Below are 22543 nucleotides of genomic sequence, written 5' to 3' on the forward strand. Positions count from 1 at the left end.
TGCGTTTTCTGATTCACAAAGACCTTCATAGAACAGTTTATAACACAAAAACACGTCTTAGTGATTTATTGAGGCGCTTATAATCAGTATTTACGGTAATGTGAACTCCAGCCTGTGGGTCTGAGCGTGTTGGACGGGTCGTTACGGTTCAGTGTTACAGTAAATAATGGCGTGTTTTAACAGTCGCTGCGCTGCTTCACTGAGGAAGGAATCTTTAATATTCAGCTTAAATGGATAATAAACAACAAATTTCACACCAAAAAACGATGAGGCCTAACGGGGGAGAGGCTGAGGGAAAAATGACGAGTCGGACGTGAGGAATTCAGCACCAGCAGGTAAATACAGACAAGATAACTAACGCTGAATTAATGTTTTATTCAGTTAAATAACTAAACTACTGTGTTTGTGTACTTATATCTCAGCTAAGATAGTTAGTAAGCGTTAGCTTAGCTCGGGTGAATGAGCTGCCTGTTGTATTATAGGTAATTTTACCTAGCTAGCTATATGGCTAATTAAAGCTACAGAAACGACTAATCCATGGCCAGAGTGTGAAAATCCACTCCGGGATTTTGCTTCAACTCTAAAGTAAATTCCTCTGCTGCCTGAGCGCCGCCCTGTTGGTTGGGTAGGCGAAACAAATCCCGGGGTGGATTTTTACTTTCTGCACCTGGGTTAGCCTTTTCTCATAATGAAGCAGAAATGTTTGTAGCTAATTAGCTACTAGTCTGTTTGTAAACTAGCCAGCCTTTTCGCGAGCTTATTTCAATAAAAACGATTGTTTTCATGATTTGCTTGCTATTAGCGTTTGTATCTAATATTTTCTTATCTTTTTGTGCGATTAAAATGCGTTAACGCTACCCTTAATGTAGTGAATAGTGTGCATTAGCAATGTTAATTTCCCCATTTCTAGTTAAATGGCTTAAAGCTTTAAAAGAAACGACCATTTCCGACGCCAAAACCGATATATTACAATGTTTTAACATTTATTCAACGTTATGGTTTTAACTCTTAATTGTTTTATTCTTGGTATTTGTTGCTACTTTAATCATATTAGTTAGCTTAGATCCTGATTTTAATAATAATAATAATAATAATAATAATAATAATAATAACTAGGAATATAGCTTGCATAAGTTGGTTTGGAAAAACAGCTAATATCGTCCAAAACGTCCTTATTAACGTTTAAAATACTGCCGTTTAAACGTTTGGCTAATTGGTGATGTTAATCATTTTGACTAATTGAGCAGTGTCCAAAAACTTTTGACTAAATGTTCGAATCCAAATAGTTTTGAATCATAAAGCTTTGTCCAAAAACGTTTGGATAAATGCCAGTACTTTCAGTTAATGGACCGGTGTCCAGAAATGTTTGACTGAATTGTGGCAGGTAAACTGCTTTGGCTGATGGAGCAGTGTCTGAAAACGTTTGCCTAAATGGTGAAATGCCAATACATTTGGCTAATTGACCAGTGTCCAGAAACGTTTGGATTAATGTTCTAATGTAGATAGTTTTGACTGATAAAGGAGTGTTCAAAAACGTTTAGCTAAATGTCCGAATGCAAATAGCCTTAGCTGAAAAAGTAGTGTCAAAAGACGTTTAAACGCCTAAATGGTAAAATGCCAGTACTTTTGGCTGACGCACTGTTTAATATTTGCACGGATAACTTTTAAAACTTTCATAACTTTTCAATTTCAAGTGAATAAAAAAACTCCTTAAATATATTGTTTCCATTAATACATTTAGTAAACAATTGTTAGTCTTTAAGAACTGCATTATTGTACAATATAAGACTTTCACAAACACGTTTTTGTGATAAAATGTTACGTTTATTTAGTAATAATTAAACATTTATATAAAGAAAATCCTTAATGGACAACTTTGCATGTGTTTTCTTTTCTTTCTTTTTTTTTTACAGCATTGCCAAATTAAGTATTGGCAAATTAAATTATACAGATTTAGAGGTAAAAAACTGTAATCAGGACATTTCTGTTAGTAACACCTCTCTTCTGTCGATTCTTTCTCTTAGGAATGTCCTCACACCTCCAGGCGTTCTCCTCCCCTTCGGTGTCCTCCAGTGGCATCTCCCGCTCCAAGAAGCTCAAGCAGGAGAGCCATGCATGGGACGTGAGCAGCCAGTCGGCCGGCGAGAGCCGGGACTTCCTGCAGAGCCCCGGCCAGGCTACCGGTTCCTCTCCCTCGGCCTCGGGGTTCAGCGCCGGCTATGGCTCGTCCGGCCTGGTCTTTCCCCCGTCCGGAGGCTCCCGGGAGCAGACGGTGGTCCGCGCCGCAGACAGCACCGGAAGTGCACCGGGACCTATGTCCTCCTCGTCTTCCTCCTCGGCGTCCAGCCGCTGGGGGAAAGACGGGGCGTCGGCCTCGCAGTCCGGCGACGGCTACCATAAGCAGGGCGGCAGTTTGAAGAGAAAGAGCGAGGAAATGGACAGCAGCGACAGCGTCCAGATCCTGGAGGAGCTCTCGGCCCCGGTGCTCTCCAACAGAGTGGCCGGAGGCGGCGGCACCACCACGGCTCAGTCCATCGCTCATTCCACCTCCACCACCAAGAGCAGCAACTCCCACAGCGAGGGAGACTACCAGCTGGTGCAGCACGAAATCCTCTGCTCCGTCTCCAACAGCTACGAGGTGTTGGAGTTCCTTGGGCGCGGCACCTTCGGCCAGGTGGCCAAGTGCTGGAAACGCGGCACCAACGAGATAGTGGCCATCAAGATTCTCAAAAATCACCCCTCTTATGCTCGACAGGGGCAAATCGAGGTAAGCACCTTAAAATCTCTTCTACCAGAGGTTCACAAACTTTTGCAACTCAAGATTTTATTTATTTTATTTCCAATTAAAACCAAATACAGTGCTTTGAGTGGTAAAGCGGGCTAAGCGCTGCCAGTTTGACCTGTTCAAATCCTGTTCATGTAGCTCGCCATCAGCTGCCGGAGCCCTGAGAGAGCGCAATTGACCTTGCTCTCTGGGTGGGTACAGTACAGTAGATGGTGCTCTTTTCCCCCATCACTCCTAGGGTGATGTGGATCACTTTTTATCTTCTTGTTAATTAACTTCACATCTTAAATTACATTTGCTCTACTACCTGTATATTTAAAAAATGCATTACTTTAGGGGTGTGGCAAAATATTGGTATTGTGATATACTGTCGCATTGTCTTTATATGCAATACATTAACAATATCTGTTGTCAAATCACTGAACCATTTTAAACTTTTAGTTTCTAATCACCATCAGCCTGAAACTTTTAATTTAGTTTTATCCTTTCTTTTATTATTTAAATTTTTAATGTTTTTACTTTATTTTTATTATTAATATTATTAATACAAAATATGTATATATATTAGGAACATCTACATAAAAAGACCATACACAAAAGGAGCACGTAAAGTAAAGAATTTATCAGAAAAAATAATAATAGCAAAATATAAGAAACGATAAGAATAATAGGAAATTATAAAATGAATAATAATGAACTTAGTAGTATATAAGACTCCTGACCCCCTGGTAAGACTTTAACTGATTTTGTAACTATTCTGTAATCTTTAATATGTAGGAACTAATTTTATTATTAAGTTGTGTACTGTGTCTGGAGTAAGTCTCCGTTTCTGTCCCTCTTCTCTTCAGGTGAGCATCCTGAGTCGTCTGAGCACAGAGAACGCTGATGAGTTTAACTTCGTGCGCTCGTACGAGTGCTTCCAGCACAAGAACCACACGTGCCTGGTGTTCGAGATGCTGGAGCAGAACCTCTACGATTTCCTGAAGCACAGTAAGTTCAGCCCGCTGATGCTGAAGTGTATCCGGCCCGTGCTGCAGCAGGTAGCCACTGCGCTCCTGAAGCTGAAGAGCCTCGGCCTGATCCACGCCGACCTCAAACCTGAGAACATCATGCTGGTGGATCCCATCAGACAGCCCTACAGAGTCAAGGTCATCGACTTCGGCTCGGCCAGCCACGTCTCCAAAGCTGTGTGCTCCACCTACCTGCAGTCCAGATACTACAGGTGAGCAGAGGTGTCATAAAATATCTATATATATATATATAGTATTGCAATATTTTCACAATACTGTATTCATTTTCTAGAACACAGTATTGTATTTTATCTCCTGCTGACATCCAATCATCTGCGTCCAATCAGCTTTTTCCTCCTGCCCCGCCCCTAAACCCATACATCACCCAAACTACTCCTACCATTTTGTTTTTCTTTCAAATTTGAGCTAGGGGCAGATTCAGCTAAAATTAGGGGGTTTATTCCCCCCTTTAAAAGCTTGGGAGTCCCTGTGGATATATCAAATATAACCAACAGTTCTATTTTGAGTTTTGTTAACAAACGAATCACTTGAATCAGATGATTTAAAGCAAGAAAACATAAAAACACAGTTTTTAAAAAATATATACTTTTTTTTTTTATATATATACTATACATGTGTGCTTTCTCATATACATGTTTTTATTTATGACCCACTTGTACGTCACATTGCATTGGATGTACATATGCCTTGTAAAATTATATAAAAAATAAACAAAGAGATAATACATACAAATAAAATATAGTATGGTGTAGTAACTAAAAAAGGCTAACACTGTGTCATAGAGGGTTAGGTTAATTCTCAGATCTACTTAAATCTTTTTGTGTACTTATTACTTAATACTGGTGTAAATCTTTGCCATTGTAGGAGTTTAATTTGAGTTTGATTTTTTAGGAAATAAAAGTAAAACTATTGAAAAGTTTACTTATTGTGGCTTTTTCACGTTTTTTTTCCCCAGAGCTCCTGAGATTATCCTGGGGCTGCCGTTCTGTGAGGCTATTGATATGTGGTCTCTGGGCTGCGTTATTGCTGAGCTGTTCCTGGGCTGGCCGCTGTATCCTGGAGCTTCAGAATACGATCAGGTCAGAGAAACCCTGATATAGTGCTGGGCAGTATATCGGTTTATATAGTATACTGGAGGGGAAATTAGAACTGTTAGTATGCATTTTTTACATACCGCCATACCACTAGGGGCACTGCGGAGTGTGGTGAAATAAAAGCAGATACAGCCGTCCTGCCTAGAAAAAAATCAGGACATCGCTTTATCTGAGGAGCTCCTGCTGCTGTTCCTCACTGTATGAGTGTTTTATCTGTAAAATAAAAAAATATATAATTATAGCCCTTTTTAATATATTAATACTGTAGCTTAAATGATAATATTAATGCATGCTAAACTCAATTTATTTGTTAACTGGAGAAATTTGATTTTAATACTGTAATGCCGTAAATGGCTTTAAGAATAACATATTGTAACTAAATAGATATTAAACTTGTGTCTGACATGTGCAATAGACCTTTTGAGAAATATATTTTTTCAATACTTAATTATTGAGTATTTTAGGTCTATTTATAGTGTTTATGGAACTATTTAAAATGTCATTTTGTGGAACACAGTAAACCCGATAGTAATCAAAGCCTTAATTTAAACCCTTAGTGTTTTATATTATGTATACCTTTAACACTACAGTAAGTCACAAACCTATAAAAAAGCCCATTTTTAATTTGTAATAATAATAACAGTGAAGAATCTGCTTTCTGTGTTTCTGTTTCTCTCCACAGATCCGTTACATCTCTCAGACTCAGGGTCTCCCAGCAGAGTATCTCCTGAGCGCCGGAACCAAAACCAGCCGCTTCTTCCACAGAGGCCCCGACGCCAGTTACCCACTGTGGAGACTCAGGGTCTTTCAGATACCTTTAAATACCTTAAATAAGCTGGTTTGGAAAAAACAACTTGCTGCTCTTTATAGCTGATAATAAACATTTTGTAATATCATTAGCCAGCTTTTCCAAGCTCATTAGAAAAGTTCATTAACCAACTTTTTCTTTTCTGTTGTTATTTTTGTCTTTTTAATGAAAATACAGTTCTCATTTTAAACCACAGGCTGATGCCTTTTGTTTATTTATAGACACCAGCAGAGCATGAGGCGGAGCTCGGCATCAAGTCCAAAGAGGCTCGGAAATACATTTTTAACTGTCTTGATGACATGATGCAGGTAATTACTCCTTTTTCCCTCTTTTTTTTTTCATTGCTCATTTCTGTATCTTTCAGCTTGTTGATAAATGCATGTGCAAAGTGTGTCCTTTAGGGCTGGCACAAAGACAATAGGATTTTGTTGGGTGGTCCAGAATGTAAAAATCCACCCTGGTGGTGTTTTTCCTCCATAGACTAATTCTAACTGTTTGTTTCTTAGCTCTGAATTACTGGGTAAAGTATATAAACACTGATGTGTTATTCGCACAAATAACACAGGAATGAACTGCATGCTGTTCCTAGCGCTGTTAGTTATCTCCTAACTGACGAGACGATGTCGCCGCCCGGCTCTGCTGTCTGTGGGCGGTCCTGAGCCGAGGTGGGCGGAGCCATGAATACCAATTCACGGGTTGATGTAGACACGCTGCTTTTCCTGATCAACTTGTTTTGTTTTTCTAAAGATTTTCTTTTAGTAGCTGCTGCAGAGAATGAGGAAGAGGAAGAGTTTCATCATGTGCAGCATCATAAACAATTCAGAGAGACCTGCCGTATTTCAGAATAAAATTTTATCAGAAGGAGATCTTTAAAGGTAAAAGCTGAACCCCAGTCTGTTTTCTTTTCAGGTCAATATGACTAATCTGGAAGGTACAGACATCCTGGCAGAGAAGGCCGACCGCCGGGAGTTTATTGATCTGCTGAAGAAGATGCTCACGCTGGATGCTGATAAAAGAATCACGCCGATGAAAACTCTGAACCACCCGTTCGTGACCATGACCCACCTCCTGCACTTCCCTCACAGCGCACAGTAAGCTAAAAAGCAAAAGTATTCAGCCCCCTTTACCCTGAAAGACATTGAAACTGTAATTTTGTGTATTCTGTCTGTGTACAGTGTGAAGTCCTGCTTCCAGAACATGGAGATCTGTAAGCGCAGGTGTACAGCGTTCGACAATAACAAGAACCTGTTCAGCAGTAATAACGGACCCGGCGCTGCCACTAACCTCACTGTGACCTTCAGCAGCCAGCTCAGCCAGCACAGTCAGGTGGGTAATAAACAGGGGTTCAACCAGACACTCTGCTCACGATTCACGATACTGAGTTCACGATTCAGTTTGTCAAACTAAGTTCACAATTTGATTGATGATACTGAGTTTAAGATTAAATTCATGATACTAAGTTTCACGATTTTATTCACCAGCTTTAGAGAAATGTGATGGCTAAAGACTCTGATTATAACAGCCTATATAACAACTATATATATATTATAAACAATGCCAAATTACCCTTCCATAAAAGTACTATTTATTGGTGAGTATTGTAACTACTGTTTTAAGCTTAAACAAACTTTTTCTAATTAATCACTTACATACACCTTTTACTGTAGATTGCTTAAAATATAAGAAGTCTAAGCTGAACATGAATTAAATGAAGTAAATTATTATTCTGTTTTTAATGTAGCTTTACTAAATTATTTCCATTTTTGGTGCCTTTAATTTATCTTATTTCATCTGCATTTCAATTTTAGATCTTATTGTATTTTACTCCACTCTGACACAAATATGCTGAAAAATCCACACAGTTTTTTAAAGATATGTTTATTGTTCTCCTCTGTTCTCCTTTGTTCTCCTCTGTTCTGGGCAGATGGCTCCATCTGGTGGTCAGTCTCTGTCTCTAAGCAGTAATGTTCCACTTCTGAACTACCAGCCGGGTCTGTACCAGCAGGCCACCATCAACATCCCAGGCCTTACCCAGCAGAGCGTTCCCCTGCAGACCCGTCCCTCACAGCTCTGCACCCAAACCGAACCCTTCCAGCAGACCCTCATCGTCTGTCCCCCCACTATACAAGGTCAGACTTTCTCCTCTTCTCTCAGGTTTCTCTTAGGGTAAATAACATCTAAGAACATCTGAGTTTGAGAACAGTTTCTTCCCACCCTAAATGAGACTGACTAGTCTCTCTCTCTCTCTCTCTCTCTCTCTCTCTCTCTCTCTCTCTCTCTCTCTCTCTGTCTGTCTCTACACTCCAGCAGGGCTTCAACCCTCCAATAAACACTCAAGTTACCCAGTGAGGATGGACAACTCCGTCCCTATGGTCCCTCAAAACCAGTCCGCTCAGTCTCTGCACATTCAGCCCGGCATGCTGACACAGGTAAGACCTCAGAGAACCAGGGGTGTAACGGATAATCTGAGACCAGTACGGATCATTCCTCACTGTTCGTTTATCAGTGTTTATGATACAGCTCTGTAAAAAATGAAGAGAGCACTTCAGTTTCTGAATCAGTTTCTCTGATTTTGCTATTTATAGGTTTATGTTTGAGTAAAATGAACATGGTTGTTTTATTCTATAAACTACAGACAACATTTCTCCCAAATTACAAATAAAAACATTCTCATTTAGAGCATTTATTTACAGAACATTTCATGAATTTTAGAAGTTTAGAAATCAATATTTGGTGGAATAACCCTGGTTGGTTTTTAATCACAGTTTTTTTTCATGCATCTTGGCATCATGTTCTCCTCCACCAGTCTTACACACTGCTTTTGGATAACTTTATGCTGCTTTACTCCTGGTACAGAAATTCAAGCAGTTCAGTTTTGTTTGATGGTTTGATGGTTTGTGATCATCCATCTTCCTCTTGATTATATTTTAGAGGTTTTCTTAATTTGGTAAAATCAAAGAAACTCATCATTTTTAATTGGTTTCTTTTTTTCCATCTAATAAACTGAAGAACTCACTCCTGCTTCTCCCCATACAGTGTGTTTTAATCCTCTAAACTCCTCCCACCCTGCTTAAACTCCTCCCCTCACAGGGCTCCTGCACGCCGCTGATGGTTGCCGCCCTGCACCCTCCCGTGGCAGGAGTGGCACCGCTGTACCCGGTGCCCCTGGCACTGGGCTGCTCATCCGGGAGAGGCGGGCATCTGGAGCAGAGTGGCACGGCCACCATGCTGGTAAAGCAGCTCCACAGAACCCAAAATAACTCCTCCCACTAACCTCTGCTCACCTCTCCTTCCCAGCTCACTCCTCCTCAAAGGGTCTGCAGACTCAGAGCATGATGGGACGCATGCGGCTTTACCAGTCTTACCATGCTTCTGCTTGCAGCTTCCAGCGTCCGCTAGGGGTGTAACGATGCATCACAGGAACAGACGATTCCACATTCTGTTACTATTAAATCTCATGCAGTTGCATTGTTTGAACACCAGAGGTCAGAATTTCACTGGTGCAGGTTGTGTAGAGTCAGTGGGCGTAAGCAAAGGGCTTGTTTATTTTTTTAAGTCAATCAACAGCCAGAGATTAAAGTTAGCTGTTCATCATTTTTTTGTTGCAGCTTCCAGAAAGGCTTTATTATGGATCGATCTGTCGTTTCTCTTGGCTTGTGGGAAGTGGGTGGAGCCTGGTGAGCTGGTGTATAATGCTATGATTGTGTCGATTCAGAATCGTCCACATCTGAATCCAGATGCATCTAAGAATAAAAAATTTCCCACCGCTAATCTACACTGTAGGCAATATTGAAGTTAGCAAAAATTTAATAAATGATTTAAGTCATGTCTGAATATTATACAATAACATAATTATCGTGACAGATCTCCTGTTTAAGTGTAGACAAAGACAGTTTGGCATGATAAATTGTTATTTTTTGTATTTAAATTTATTTAGTTTTTAAATGTTTCACTGTATACCTTTTTTTATAAGAGTATTTAAAATACTATTATAAATATATATAAATTTATTTATATTTATTTATTTTTTACATTTAAAATGAATGTACTTTAAAGTTAAATAGAAAAAATATATATTGTAAAACTTATTTAAAAAAACAAATATTAAGTTTAAACACATTCCCAGCCATAAACGTACCTGGCCTACAGGTGGTGTTTGTGCACATGGAGCTGAAGGCATGAAGTTAATGGTGAACGTTTCTTACCTTTTAACTCCATCCTTTTTTCCTGCAGCTCTTTATCTGCCCTGTTTACAGCATGATTCTGACCTGATCCGGAGTTTACTCTCCTCTATCTTCTCTTCAATATAGAGACTCTTCTTTTTCTTCTTCTTTATTGTGTTTTCTCTATTAAGCATCTTTCTTTTCAGGCCTTCAGACAAACTTCTTTCAGCTGTTGACGGCGCCACAGAATGCGTTCAGGATGTTGTTTTATTATTCGTATTGTATGTACTAACAGTATACTACAGTATGAGACTGCAAATATTCAATATTTTGCCTCTGACATAAATTTTGCCTAATTGATTTTCATTTAATGTGAAGGATGCACTGAAATTAACATTTTAGTCAAACATTTTTATTATTATTATTTTTTTATTTTTACCATTGCCTAGATAAATTGCCATAATGCATTTTTGTTATGCCTTTAAAAAACACATTATTAATGAATTATATTTCTTGAGCACTTTAACAACATTTCAAAAATTTTACATTTAAAGAGGACATTCACTATGTAATATTTTTACTGTTTGTAACCTGTTTCGTAAAGTAAAATTTGTGTTTGCTTTAATGTGTTTAGCAGGGCTGGCCTGCAGGCACACAGCAGATCCTCATCCCGTCTACGTGGCAGCAGATGCCTGGCATGGCCATCCACGGTACCGGTCAGCCCGTCATCATCGACTCTCCTATGGGTTCCCTGCTGCCTGACGGCATGAGCCAGTCCAGCTCCAACTGGAGGTCAAAAACACCCTTATACACAAACACACACACAGGGCCCAAATGGGTGCTTATTTTTGATACATTGTATGAAACAAACATTTACAATTACAGTATATTTCACACTATAAGGTGCACTTAAAAACCTTAAATTTCCCCCAAAATTTCCCCAAATTACAATCCATAGCTAGCACTGCTGGAGCAGCATTAGCCGCTAACTGCGCTAGCACTTCGCTGTTCAGAAGAAAGTTTATTGGACTGTAGTCTGCATGTTTACCGTGTTAAAACGTTCTGTGGAACGAAATGCTAGCTAATATCACCCTGGCTTAGCAGAACACTTAAGGTTCCTTAGAGTAGCACTTCCGGGCGGCGTTAGACACTAAAGCTAATGCTCCAGCCTTAGTGCTGGAGAAATTTGTGAATCTAAGCTCACTGTAAATAAACAGAAGTGCTTTAATCACCCAAAGAAATCTGTGCAGAATAACATCCAGCACTCGTTTAACTTCAAAAGACTAACTTTTAGCTACCCCGATACGGCCGTGAAATAATATCATTTTAAAATGTCTTTAAATAAACTTTTTAAAGAGTTTCTATTGGTCTGTTCATCTAGACATTTCGGCACAGTGTAAGGGACAGTTTGTCAGTTTAAATTATGTAGTAAACTAAAAATCGATAAATAAATATAAAATGTTAATTGCTGTTGCCGTGCTTCACTAGGGGTCGCCATGGCAGCCAGTGTGACGTTACCCAGTCGGATTCTGCACAGGGATGCCACGTCACAACCCAGCCTCTCAACATGGGGACGGTCGGGGGTCGAGGTCAGCAGGGCGGAGTCAAGAGATCCAAAGGTCGCCACGCTGAGAACAGAGCCAGGTACCTTTTTTTTTTAAATCTTTATTTGTTGTCATTCATCATTCACGACAGGACATATTTCAGACTTTGTAGGTTTATGTGCGCAGACACATATGATAAAAGCATACACATTTGTCAGACGTTTCTGTGAGCTTAAACCTTTAAAATGTTTTACCTGTTTTTCTTTTTCCTCACTGCCAACAAATCGTCATCAAATTGTCATATATAACCAAAACAAAACATTTGGGCTCCGGTCGCCTGTTCGAATCCCAGTCATGCAACTTGCCATCAGCTGCTGGAGCCCCTAGAGAGCACAATTGACTCCACCAGTGTGTACTGATCCATGTGTTCTGTCTCAGGCCCGTCTCCTCTGGAGTGCAGAACAGCGGCAATCCGTCTCAACCCATCGTCATTTCAGACACTCCCAGTCCTGCTGTGAGCATCATCACCATCCCCAGCGACACCGAGGACGAGGATGACACCAAGGTCTCGCCAACCAGGTGAGTTTAACCTTACCTCTGCTTTACTCGGTGGGGTTGGTTCTTGTTCCCAGACACAGCTTAGGTCTAGACTTGGAGACTTTTGTTTAGTTTGCTGTGGTCATACAGAAGACGAGTTTTAAACCCATGGTTCTCTTTGTAGGTAGTTACTGAGCTTTACTCCCAGTCGCTGACTGAATCAGATATTAAACATGCTAGATATTTCATGGGCGTCTGCAACTCATCGGCGATCACTCTGCGAAAGCATCTTTCAGTAGTTCACACCACACAACTGATCGAACAGCGAGAGATCCCCGACTTCCCTGAGTTTTTGTTGATAATACACTTTTAAAAAGTCTTAAAAAAAACCTGTAATCAGTGGCGTTGCAGTTTAGTCTAAGATAAGGATAAATCCAAGTATAGATCCAGTAACAGGGCACATGATACGCTGTTTAGCATGAGTTATATGAGCTGGGTAAACTCTGAGGACCTCTGCTGCTGATTTCTCCGCTGCTGCTGTTTGACATTATCCTGCATTTTTCTTGTAGTGTGAACCAGCGGGCGAATGTCATCAGCTGTGTGACAGTCCACGACTCCCAGGACTCGGACTCGTCTACCTGCAGCCCCCTCAGCCCCAAACGTCTGCCCAACTTCGTGGAGAGCAGCGCTCCCCTCTCCAAGTCTCTGGCTGTGGTGATGCCCTCAGTGAAGGCCCAGCCCTGGGAGGGAGCAGCACCAGGTAAAACCCCTCTCAGATTAACCCAGAACACACACAGTCAAAAATAATGATTATAACTTTATTCATTTATTTATTTGTTTTCAGAGCAAATCTCACATGTTTCTGGAAAATCGAAGAAGAGCTCGGCTCTTCAGTCGACCAAGTCCGGAGTGTCGAGCGAGAGGCATCAGAGAGCGGCGTCCACCAAATCTCAGCCCCTCAACCTGAGCCAGGTACACCATACAGCAGGTTCTGGGGTAAAGGGAGGTAGAACAGTACCAAGAGCCTTTAAATATAGATGTATTACACACAGAGGGAGCTATCTTAGGCGTGTATTTATTTTATTCTTGTCTCACTGTGGGGAGTGTGCCAAGTCCTGCTGGAAAATGAAATCTGCTTCTCCATAAAAATCTAAATCTTACAGCACTTCATGCTTCCCTCTGCTGATGACAACTTTCATGGAGATGCAGATTTCATTTTCCAGCAGAACTTGGAACACTGCCCACAATGAGTACCAAAAGTACCAGTTGGTATTATATTATATTCTAGTTTTCTGAGACACTGATTTTTGGATTTCCATTGGCTCTAAGCTTCATAATCATCAACAATAAAATAAATAATCACTTAAAATAGATCACTCTGTGTTTAATACATCTATATAATATATGAAGTTTACATTTAAGTGAATCACTGAAATAAAGTAACTTTCCAAAGATAATCTAATTTTTTGAGATACCAGGGTACTGGGAGGTATATATGCACACCTATCTGAATCGTCCAGCTGTAATTAAAACAGTGTTAAATGGGCCAGAGCAGAAGCAGAGCTGTCTGAGGGCAGAGTTTCAGCAGCAGCTTGTTTTTTTTTAGTCAAAGCAACACGAGGATTGTCTGCAGGGTTGTTTTGCGCACATTTTATTTCCCCTTTATATTATTTTTTTGGGGGGAGGGCTAAAATAAGACCTTACTATTCTCGCTTTTATAATAATCTAAATGTCATCTTTTGTAACAGCTGGTTAGCACTGCGCTATCAGTGCAGATACGCAAATCCAAATTTCCAAAGCTCAGTTTATTTCCATTGCTATTAACCAGCTGTAATATGGTAACTAATGAATTGTTTTTTTTTTTTTTTAAAGAATGATTATTTTATAATATACTTTTACATTAAACTCGTTTTTTTGTTTAGTTTATTCTTTTTTACAATAATAAAATTACAATTTATTTATTCTAATTTTTCAGTTTTTAGATAGTTAAATTAGGAGCTTAAACAGCAAAAATGAAGGGAAAAAAACAGGAGTGTTCTATAACATTTGTGAATTTTTACCAAATATTGACATACACTAACATATTTATCATGTGTAAAGTCATTCTGATAGACTGCAGTACACAGCGTGAAGCTTAGGGGGCGATGCAGCGTCACTATACTATAACTCGTAGCCTATACATAGTAAGTTTATCATAAGTCCAAGTTTGTTTTTTGTGCTTTATAGTTGCCTTTATTCGATTTATTGTATTTACTTTACTGTATCGCCCCCTATCTTTAATGTTGTGTATTGCAGTCTGTAGTAATAGAATGATTGTGTTGATCTTAGTGCTACAGATTTACGTCTCTCTTACTTACGCAGATGCAGCAGTCCGTGATGTCATCATCCCACGACAGGTCAGGAGGCGGGTCCCTCAGGCGTCAGCCCACCTATCCCCCGCCAAGCTCCTCCCACTCCTACAGGCTGCATGAGGCTTCTCTCTTTAGCTCCACCCCCAACCTGTACGCTTACCCCGCCTCCGCAGCGCTGGCATCCGTCTCACAGGCCGTGGATCAGCTGCACCACTCCACCAGCTCCGCCTCTTCCTCCGCAGGCACCGCCTCCTCCGGCCGCCACAACCGCGCCCCCGGCCCTTACTCCGCCTCCCTCAGCCTCCTGCAGAAGAGCAACGCCATGGGTCTGATGAGCCAGGCCTCCTGCCCCTATCAGCAGCCGCCACAGCAACAGTTACCCGGGCAACCGTACCAGCGACCGGCGGCGTACCCGCTTAACCAGAGGAAGCTCAACCAGTACCCGTACCTCTGAACCAATCAGCCTGGAGGAGAAGCAGACGTGGGATCAGAGGATAAACTTGATTTTAGCACTTAATTATTGTTTTTTATGTACTTTATGTAACAAAAGGCTTTTAAAGTTTTTAAAGTAGTAATATTTACTTTACATCAGTGGTTCCCAACCATGCTGAGGAAGATAATTCAAACAGTTTCTAACATGAATTACGGATCATGAATTGATCAACTCTTGGCAGGGCTCATATGATCATGAAAAACCTGGATAAAAAAAATAATGGAATTTAAAAATAGCAATTTCCAGGCCTGGATAAGTTTTGGAAAAATAAAAAAAATACCCAAATAGTTTTGGAAAAAGTCATGAAAATTTGGTCTACAATCATCGATCCTTTGTGTTTCCGTTTATCGATGAAGAAAATCTATTTTGAGCTTAAAAATAAATAAATAAATACATCAGCTCAGAGTTAATTCAAACAGTGGAGCTCTCAGGATCTGACACACATTTTATTATTAAAAGCTTATCTGTCAAAATTATTAGATTAATTAGATTCATTTTAGACCTACTATAATCAATTTTAATGATAGTTTTAGTTGATTTTTAGTTGGTTTTATTGTCCATGTCCTCTCTGCACTGATGTTTTAAAAATGGAAATATCATGGAAATGTATTGGTTAAAAAAAAAAAAAAAAAGAAGTGTGTATGATCCCTGCCCTGGGCCTTTAAAGGAGAACTCCGGTGTAAAATGGTCTTTTAGTGTAGTAAAACATGGTAAAGAGTACTAACTTTTGTTGAAAAGCTCACCTTGAGATCCAGTAATTTTTACAGATTGTCCAAACATGCTTTAAATGAAGCCTTGTTTTAAATGTCAGAGCTCTCCGGATTCTATCAGTCAGGTGTGGAGCTACTTTGAGCTGGATAACGGTTGTGCCCCGTTTCATACATTTTTAAAGCATGTTTGGACAAACTGTAAAAAAATAAAATAAAATACTGGAGGACTATTGAACAAATGCAACTACTTTTTTTTTATCATGTTTATTAAGTCCATTTTACACCGGAGTTCTCCTTTAATTGATGTTTTCTAGCTTCTGTATCTGTTATGCTTGGTTGGGATATTCTAAAACAGCTTCTGTATTAATGTTTTAGATTTGATTTATTTATTTAAATAACAAGGACACAAATACACATTAATAAACGTCATTATTTCATAATGTAAATGTGCCAGATTTAGCCAGATGGCTAATTTTTATCTGCGATTAAAACGTGAATATTTGATTTTACATTTACCAAAAAAATGACTCAAATGCCAATTTTTAAATTGAGTTTTAGTGAGTATGTAGTAAGTGAATTCAGAATCATGGTTGGGAACCAGTGTATAAAATCCTATTAATCATAAATTTATCTTATGTCCAGAGTTGATGTTGTCTAACAACTAGCTTCCTGTTTACATTTGTCGTACTTTAAGAGTTTTATGGAAGGTGTGACTGTATATTAAATATAAGTAATAAGTGGTTATTTAGCGCTTTTAGTGGCAGTAGGTGTTTAAAACACACAAACACAATAAACACTCATATCTGATTTAATGTCCTCGAGCTCTTAATGAACTGATGTAGGGTTTTAACTTCTAACTTTAGATTTATTTAAAGATTTAAAGGAGAACTCTGGTGTGAAATAGATTTTGGGTGTATTTATTAAAACATGATTTAAAGTTCTTATCTTAGTTGAATATCTCTCCTCTGCTCTCCTGCAGTTTTCTGACCTCCAGTATATTTTTGTGCCCTTTGCCAAAACAGGCTTTTAGACTGGATGATATGGGGCATGTACTGATGTATGGTACCCCTACACATTATTGTCTGATTAGCCTGTAATGTTTACATTTTTATAATTGCCTGTGAAGGTCTAAAAGAGTACCAGTTGATTTATACTTACCTGGGTGAGTCCATCCTCTGTAAAAGAGGGGGGGGGGGGGTGTTAAGAACCTAAAAGAAAGGAATTATGTGTGTTATTATGTGAATAATGTTCTAATTTAAAATATGTTGGATTTTACCTTTGCCCATGTTCAATTCTGATTGTATTTCTTTTGTGTATTCTAATTGTAACTTACCTGTTATCAGACATGGTAGATTCAGGGGAGGGGCTAAGAGTATATATACTTTCTAAAAGTATCAGGTGGGAAAGGTAGTTTGCTCTAGTCCTAGAAGGTGTCTGACGCCCAGCTTTACCTTTTTGTGTGAGAAATTTTGACTTTTATGACTTTGCACTCATTCATAGTCTATTCCTCTAATTAGAGGCTTTTTGTTTTCTTTTTTTTGTTTATTTATTTTGTTGCACGCTTGTAAATATCTCCACTGCTGGTAAAAAAAAAATATTTCCAAACTCAAAAGGATAACTTAAGTGACTAAGTCAACCGTCAAGCTCAAAAACGAATAGGTAGGAAAGTTGAGCAGATTGCAAAATGAATTCCTTGAAAATACATAAACTCCAGCTGTTGCTGAAAAAATATCTAAATATTAAAATGCAAGGAACCAACAAGAAATACATAAACACAAACAAACTAACTGTGACAAATTTAAAATGGCAGAAGCCAGAGATTTAATTACACTATGTACAGGATGTAAACAGTGGCTTTTAATAAACATAGTTAGTAAATTTTAGTAAACTTCTATTGCAGTTTTAAAGTTTAAAAATGCCTCGTTTTAAATGACAGATCTTTGGATTCTACCAATGAAATGTGGAGCCTGAATAACTGGGGGGGGGGGGGGGGGGGGGGGGTGATTTATCTGCAGAAATCTGCAAAATATGCCTCGTCTCACTCATTTTAAAAGCCAAAGTTTGGGCAAAATGCACAAAAGCTGGATCTCAGAAAGCTGCAGGAGAGCGGAGGAGAGCTGTTTACTGTTTGCTTTAAGACACCTAAAGTCTGTTTCACACTGGATTTCTGCTTTAAAGAAAAGATTGTGCTTTTTTTTAACTGCCTTTGTCTTCGTATTTGTATTTGTTGTATTTCTACAGCTTTTATTTCCAAGTGCCCTTTACTATATTAGCCTTTTCTGTTTTTAACTGCATATTGTATGTTTTTTTTTTTTTTTTTAAACTTATGTTGTCTAGGTTTGTTAGTGGGTGTTATTAATGACGGCTGCATAGTTGCATGATCTTTATGTAGAGTCGTAGGCGCTACATAGTAGAAAACGTTTAGGCTGCGTCAGCAAAACGATTCAGTAGGTAAGAAAAAATAAATATATATATTTAATAGGTATATCTATACATAAGAAAACCAATCAAAAATCATGTCGGAGTGGTTGGTGACGTCAGTGAATCAGCGTTAATAATAATAATCAATAAGTAGCTCATTTAGATGCACTTAAAAAAAAAGAACAGTTTATGTGGATGTTTGTTTGTTTGTTTGTTTACGCTCAATTGAACCCGTGCCTAGCGTGGCGTCGTCCACACTTTGTTGTTCGTGCTGATTTGTTTAGTTTTATCTGGGTTGGAGGTGGTTAACCCGGATCCGGAAAGTAAAAAGAGCCGCCCAGGCAGTTGGTACGAAACCCCGGGGCGGATTTTTACTTTCCGGACCCGGGTTACCCATCTCTAGAAGATCTAGACCCGCTTCTTAATAAAGCCTCATAAGGAGAAAATATTTTAATTAGCTTGGAAAAGCAAACTTACTGTTTTTGGTAATAATTATTATATATTTTATTATTATTTATAAATATATATCAAATACTTCTTTTCCCACAGATTATTTTTTAGGTTGAATCACAAATCTTGGATATTTCTCTATAGGATTGCATTAGAGAGTGTCCACAAACTTTTGTCAAAAAGCTCTACAGCTTGATTAGCCAGCAATATTTGCATTTTCTATAATTAATGTTTTAGAGCATTAAAATGTTAACAGCATAGCAACAACTTTTCACACTTTTCAGACAAAGAACAGCTTAAAAACCATTTAAAGTTTTCTTGTTGATTTATTTTTATCTTTATTTAAGTGTATAATCTCTGCAGTGTTTATGGAGGCGGGTCCAGTTCTCTTTCTGTGTTCGGCCTTATTGTGGGGGTGGGGGTGGGGGGGGTTGCTTGAGATGAAATCAGATTGGTGCGATTATGGTTGTTTCTACTATTCGATCACAATGTGAAAGTGTGGAGTGTAAAGTAGATCTAATCACAGTAACTCTCCATTAATATACATATTGTATATGCATAATAAAAGTTTTCAGTGTAAACGGACTGACTGTGTTCTTTCTCACATATAATATCTTAACAAGCAGCGTCTATTTAAAAAAAATATATATATATCATTCTGTTAAAATCCTGTAATTTTTTTTATAATGAGCCTCTGAACATTTTTTATTGTTTTATAATATAAGAAACTGTCAAATTGCACTATGGCTCTAATTCTCAGGACATTATCTTATTTAATTTTAATTTGTCCTAAAAAACTGACTGTCAGACGTAAGAAATAAAATATTAGACATTCAGCTTATTACTGTGGTGTTTATTGTTTATATAATGAACCTGTCAGCACAGCATGTAATATCATAAGAAATGTAATATAATTGAATTAATGGTTAATTTGCGCTTTGGGTGTAATTCTCAGGGCATTACCTCACAAACCTTAATCTGTCTCAAAAAACTGATCATCAGACTTAAGAAATAAAATATCATTCTGTTAAAATCCTGTAGAAGAACAAATATTAATAGCTTATAAACATATCTTATAAAAATGCTCAAACTGCAACTTAAAATGTTCTTACATTATACTCAATGCTATATTCACAGGGTCATAAGATATATAATTTTTCTGTCGGATGTATTATTTCTTATGTTTGACAATCAGATTTTTTAAGTCTGCTTACCCTTATGAAAAAGAAGTAACTTAAGAGCATTAAAAAATTTTTAAATTAGGTAAAGAATACTAAAAGTACATTTTCTTTTTGATATACTTTCTTTGTATTTCCATAAAATGTATTTTTAAGCAATATGCTTTAAATTAAACGTTGTTTTGATGGAATATATATAGTGGCATTAAATACTGCTTAAAGTGTATTTGTTGACATCTATTATCAGCCATTTCAATTAAAACACAGTAAATCTAAATTTACTGTAAATAAACGGAAACGCTCCCAAATAAACAGTTTTCAGGAGAGAAATCTGTGTAGATTAACATTCAGCACTCGTTTAACTTAAAAAAAGGGTTTTTAAGGCTACAGTTTTGGTAATTTAACACTTTTAGACCTGAATTATTTCCAGTGATGGAAACAAAATGTAAGAATGCTGTTTTTATCTGTAACGCACCGAAAATAAGTAATATTAGTAATATTCTACTATAAAAATATAAAGAGCAAATTAATTCTATGAACTAAGATATTTAAGGTTTTGTTTTTTTCATAAATCATCCCTAAACAGTAAAAAAAACATTATTAAAAGTGTTCTAAATCCGATTTAATTAAATCAGATTAAAATTATCTGTTGCTTTGCCTCAGTGGCTCTAGTGCTACTGTTTTTCCACTGTTTTTGCTGTGGCGGGGCCAAACCTCTGTTTGATTGGTTTATAAACTTGTTTATTGGCTGATTATTTGTCTATTTTGATGGACAACAGCTCCCAAATACTGTTATATACAACAAACATTTAAAAAATAATAAAGAAAATAGGGTTAATTCCGCCCCTTCCTACCTTACGTTCTGCTTAAAATACCCGATATTAACTGGAAAATATATACACCTAAGCTTTAATTTTAATAATATTTTATAACATTATATTTTTGCCCGATAATGTGGGTAATAATGTGTATTTACGAATCGCTGCTCTTATTGGTGGGATCGCGGCTTTCATTTGTGTATAACGAGATCGCATTTGTCCTGTGTGGGCATCCATACTCTGCTTACGTCAGAAAAACATGGCGACACCCTTGTTCACTTATTAGGCACCATAAATAGTGTACGGAAATGCGGTGCACGCTTCACTCAGTTTTTTAACGTACAGATTTACAACTTTGTTAGCAATATAAAATTAAATTGATGTTTTATGAAGGGAATTTGTGTGAAAATAAAGTTTACATTTCGTTAAGTGTTTTGAGTTTCCTTAACGCGATTGGCACAGAGAGAAAGGAATATTTATTTAATGATTTATAATGATTTTCACTCTGACTATTTTTTTTTATTTTGAATAAAATTTGTCTCATTCTATGTTTAATCCTCTTAGCTCGATTGTTCTTGTCTTTTTTTACAGCTAAAATGTGTAAAATATTAAGAAACTCTTGGTTTAAATGGGAGGAAAACCTCCCATATAAAAAAATAACCAAACGGTTATGAATACACTTTCTTATGCCTGATACAATGCTAAAAAAAGACATTTAAGTATTTTTTTAAGTATACTTAACATTGCAAAGTTCACACTTTTAGCATTAAAATTAATACACACTAAAATACATACTAAAATGTACCATTTTGTAACAACACAGCAAATAAAGTATATTTAAATTTTAATTAAGCTATATTTAAGTACATAATAAAAGCAATAAAAATAGTTTGTGCTTTTATTTAAGTGCTTTTACCATATAACTTCTGCAAACTTAGGTAGATTTAAGTTTGTGTTTTTTAAACTTCAATTTTAATACACTTGAAGTTTTTTGTAAATGTACTACTTACTTTTTACACCTTAATGCTACTGAAAAACAAAAAACTTACATTATTTATTACTTTATTTTTATTTATTGTCACTACATATATTTTCTATAAACACTGTATAATCAAAATCTTTAGAAGTGTAAACTCAGTATTTTTAGTGCAAATATGTAACTAATGTCAGTAATATGAGTATAACAGTTTAGAATAAAGGCTCAATATAAAACTTAGTAGTTTAACACCAATATAAACCTAATTTATGGTCACATTTATACTTAAAGTAAATGCAGCCACCCACCCCCACCGCCTCAAACACATACACACACCTGGCTGCAGGCCTGTGTTGCTCAAGTGAGTTGTGGCCTAATAAACAAATACATAAAAGTACCTTTACTCTCTTTTAGAACCAAATAAATCAAATGTTACCTGGTTTATTGGAGTAAAATTCAGCTCAGCAGCAGCAGCAGCTTCTTCTCACGAGACCCACAACCAGAACAGCAAACAGAGAGTTTCTCCCTTTAAAACCAGCAGTTCAGAACTGTGTGATTAATGTTCTCCTCTAAGCGCTACTAAACTCCAACATCACTCTGTGCAGCAGCAGAGCTTCAGATACAGATAAATAAATGTTTTCTACATTAATTTAATCCACTTTAATCCCTTAATTACTAAACTCTCTACAAACTCTAAAACTACAAACTCTCTCCCACTCACCCACTCATTCGTTTTCTCCAAGCTCCTCCCCCAGAGTGACACTATTGGCCAGTCACAGCTGTTCAGCCAATGAGCTAAGAGTAAATCTAACCAGCTGATACAAAGCACGTGTTGATCAGTCCATTAAAACTAAGCTTCAGGTGAAGCTCTGCTCTTAAAGAAACAGGAACCTGTTTAAGAAAAGTGAGCAGATGTGTTTTCTATAAACTTTAAACACAACTGTACGTTTTTACAGATTTTTTATAGATCTTGTGTGGTTAGTAAAACCAATTAACACGTTTTTAACAGACTAAATTTTCATTACTGACTTCATTATCTAGCTTAATTGTTTACTCTTATATCTGAAAACGGGTGAGTGAGTCTTTAATAAATATAGATAAATACAGGAAAATTGAGAAAGTAAAAAATACATATTAATATATATTGTCCAGGCTTTTCCTTTAATTTTAGAATTTCAGAAAGA

At 37.5% G+C, this 22543-nt stretch overlaps 1 protein-coding gene and 1 long non-coding RNA gene across 8 annotated transcripts; one reads left to right on the top strand and one right to left on the bottom strand.

Moving 5' to 3' along the window:
- Positions 1–97: 97 nt before the first annotated feature.
- On the top strand, positions 98–17056 carry hipk1a (homeodomain interacting protein kinase 1a). Of its 6 annotated transcripts, none has more exons than XM_022677038.2 (17): positions 98–335; positions 2025–2767; positions 3634–4007; positions 4772–4895; positions 5593–5712; positions 5940–6026; positions 6628–6809; positions 6894–7044; positions 7643–7847; positions 8026–8147; positions 8809–8949; positions 10516–10673; positions 11370–11525; positions 11864–12004; positions 12532–12722; positions 12807–12934; positions 14324–17056. In XM_022677038.2, the coding sequence occupies exons 2-17, from the start codon at positions 2027–2029 to the stop codon at positions 14765–14767; spliced, it is 3465 nt and encodes a 1154-aa protein (XP_022532759.2). In that variant the 5' UTR covers positions 98–335; positions 2025–2026; the 3' UTR covers positions 14768–17056. The 6 variants fall into 6 exon arrangements, with proteins under 6 accessions (XP_022532759.2, XP_022532761.2, XP_022532760.2 ...); XM_022677040.2 differs by having other exon boundaries at positions 10519–10673; XM_022677039.2 differs by having other exon boundaries at positions 8029–8147.
- Positions 12769–22259, bottom strand: LOC125806754 (uncharacterized). 2 transcript variants are annotated; one of them, XR_007441573.1, is made up of 5 exons: positions 22081–22259; positions 21796–21885; positions 16675–16724; positions 14320–14777; positions 12769–12953 (listed from the first exon to the last, which is right to left on the bottom strand). It is a non-coding gene; the product is annotated as an uncharacterized LOC125806754 (long non-coding RNA). The 2 variants fall into 2 exon arrangements; XR_007441572.1 differs by lacking the exon at positions 22081–22259 and having other exon boundaries at positions 21796–22074.
- Between the last annotated feature and the right edge of the window lie 284 nt (positions 22260–22543).

Source organism: Astyanax mexicanus, chromosome 13 (assembly GCF_023375975.1).
Source record: "Astyanax mexicanus isolate ESR-SI-001 chromosome 13, AstMex3_surface, whole genome shotgun sequence".
In the NCBI taxonomy this organism is placed as follows: domain Eukaryota; kingdom Metazoa; phylum Chordata; class Actinopteri; order Characiformes; family Acestrorhamphidae; genus Astyanax; species Astyanax mexicanus.

Coding starts and splice junctions, on each gene's coding strand:
- hipk1a (XM_022677038.2), top strand. CDS start 2,027: ATGTCCTCACACCTCCAGGCGTTCTCCTCCCCTTCGGTGTCCTCCAGT. Junction 10,674..11,369: donor CAGTCCAGCTCCAACTGGAG/GTCAAAAACACC, acceptor GTGCTTCACTAG/GGGTCGCCATGGCAGCCAGT. Junction 11,526..11,863: donor CACGCTGAGAACAGAGCCAG/GTACCTTTTTTT, acceptor GTTCTGTCTCAG/GCCCGTCTCCTCTGGAGTGC.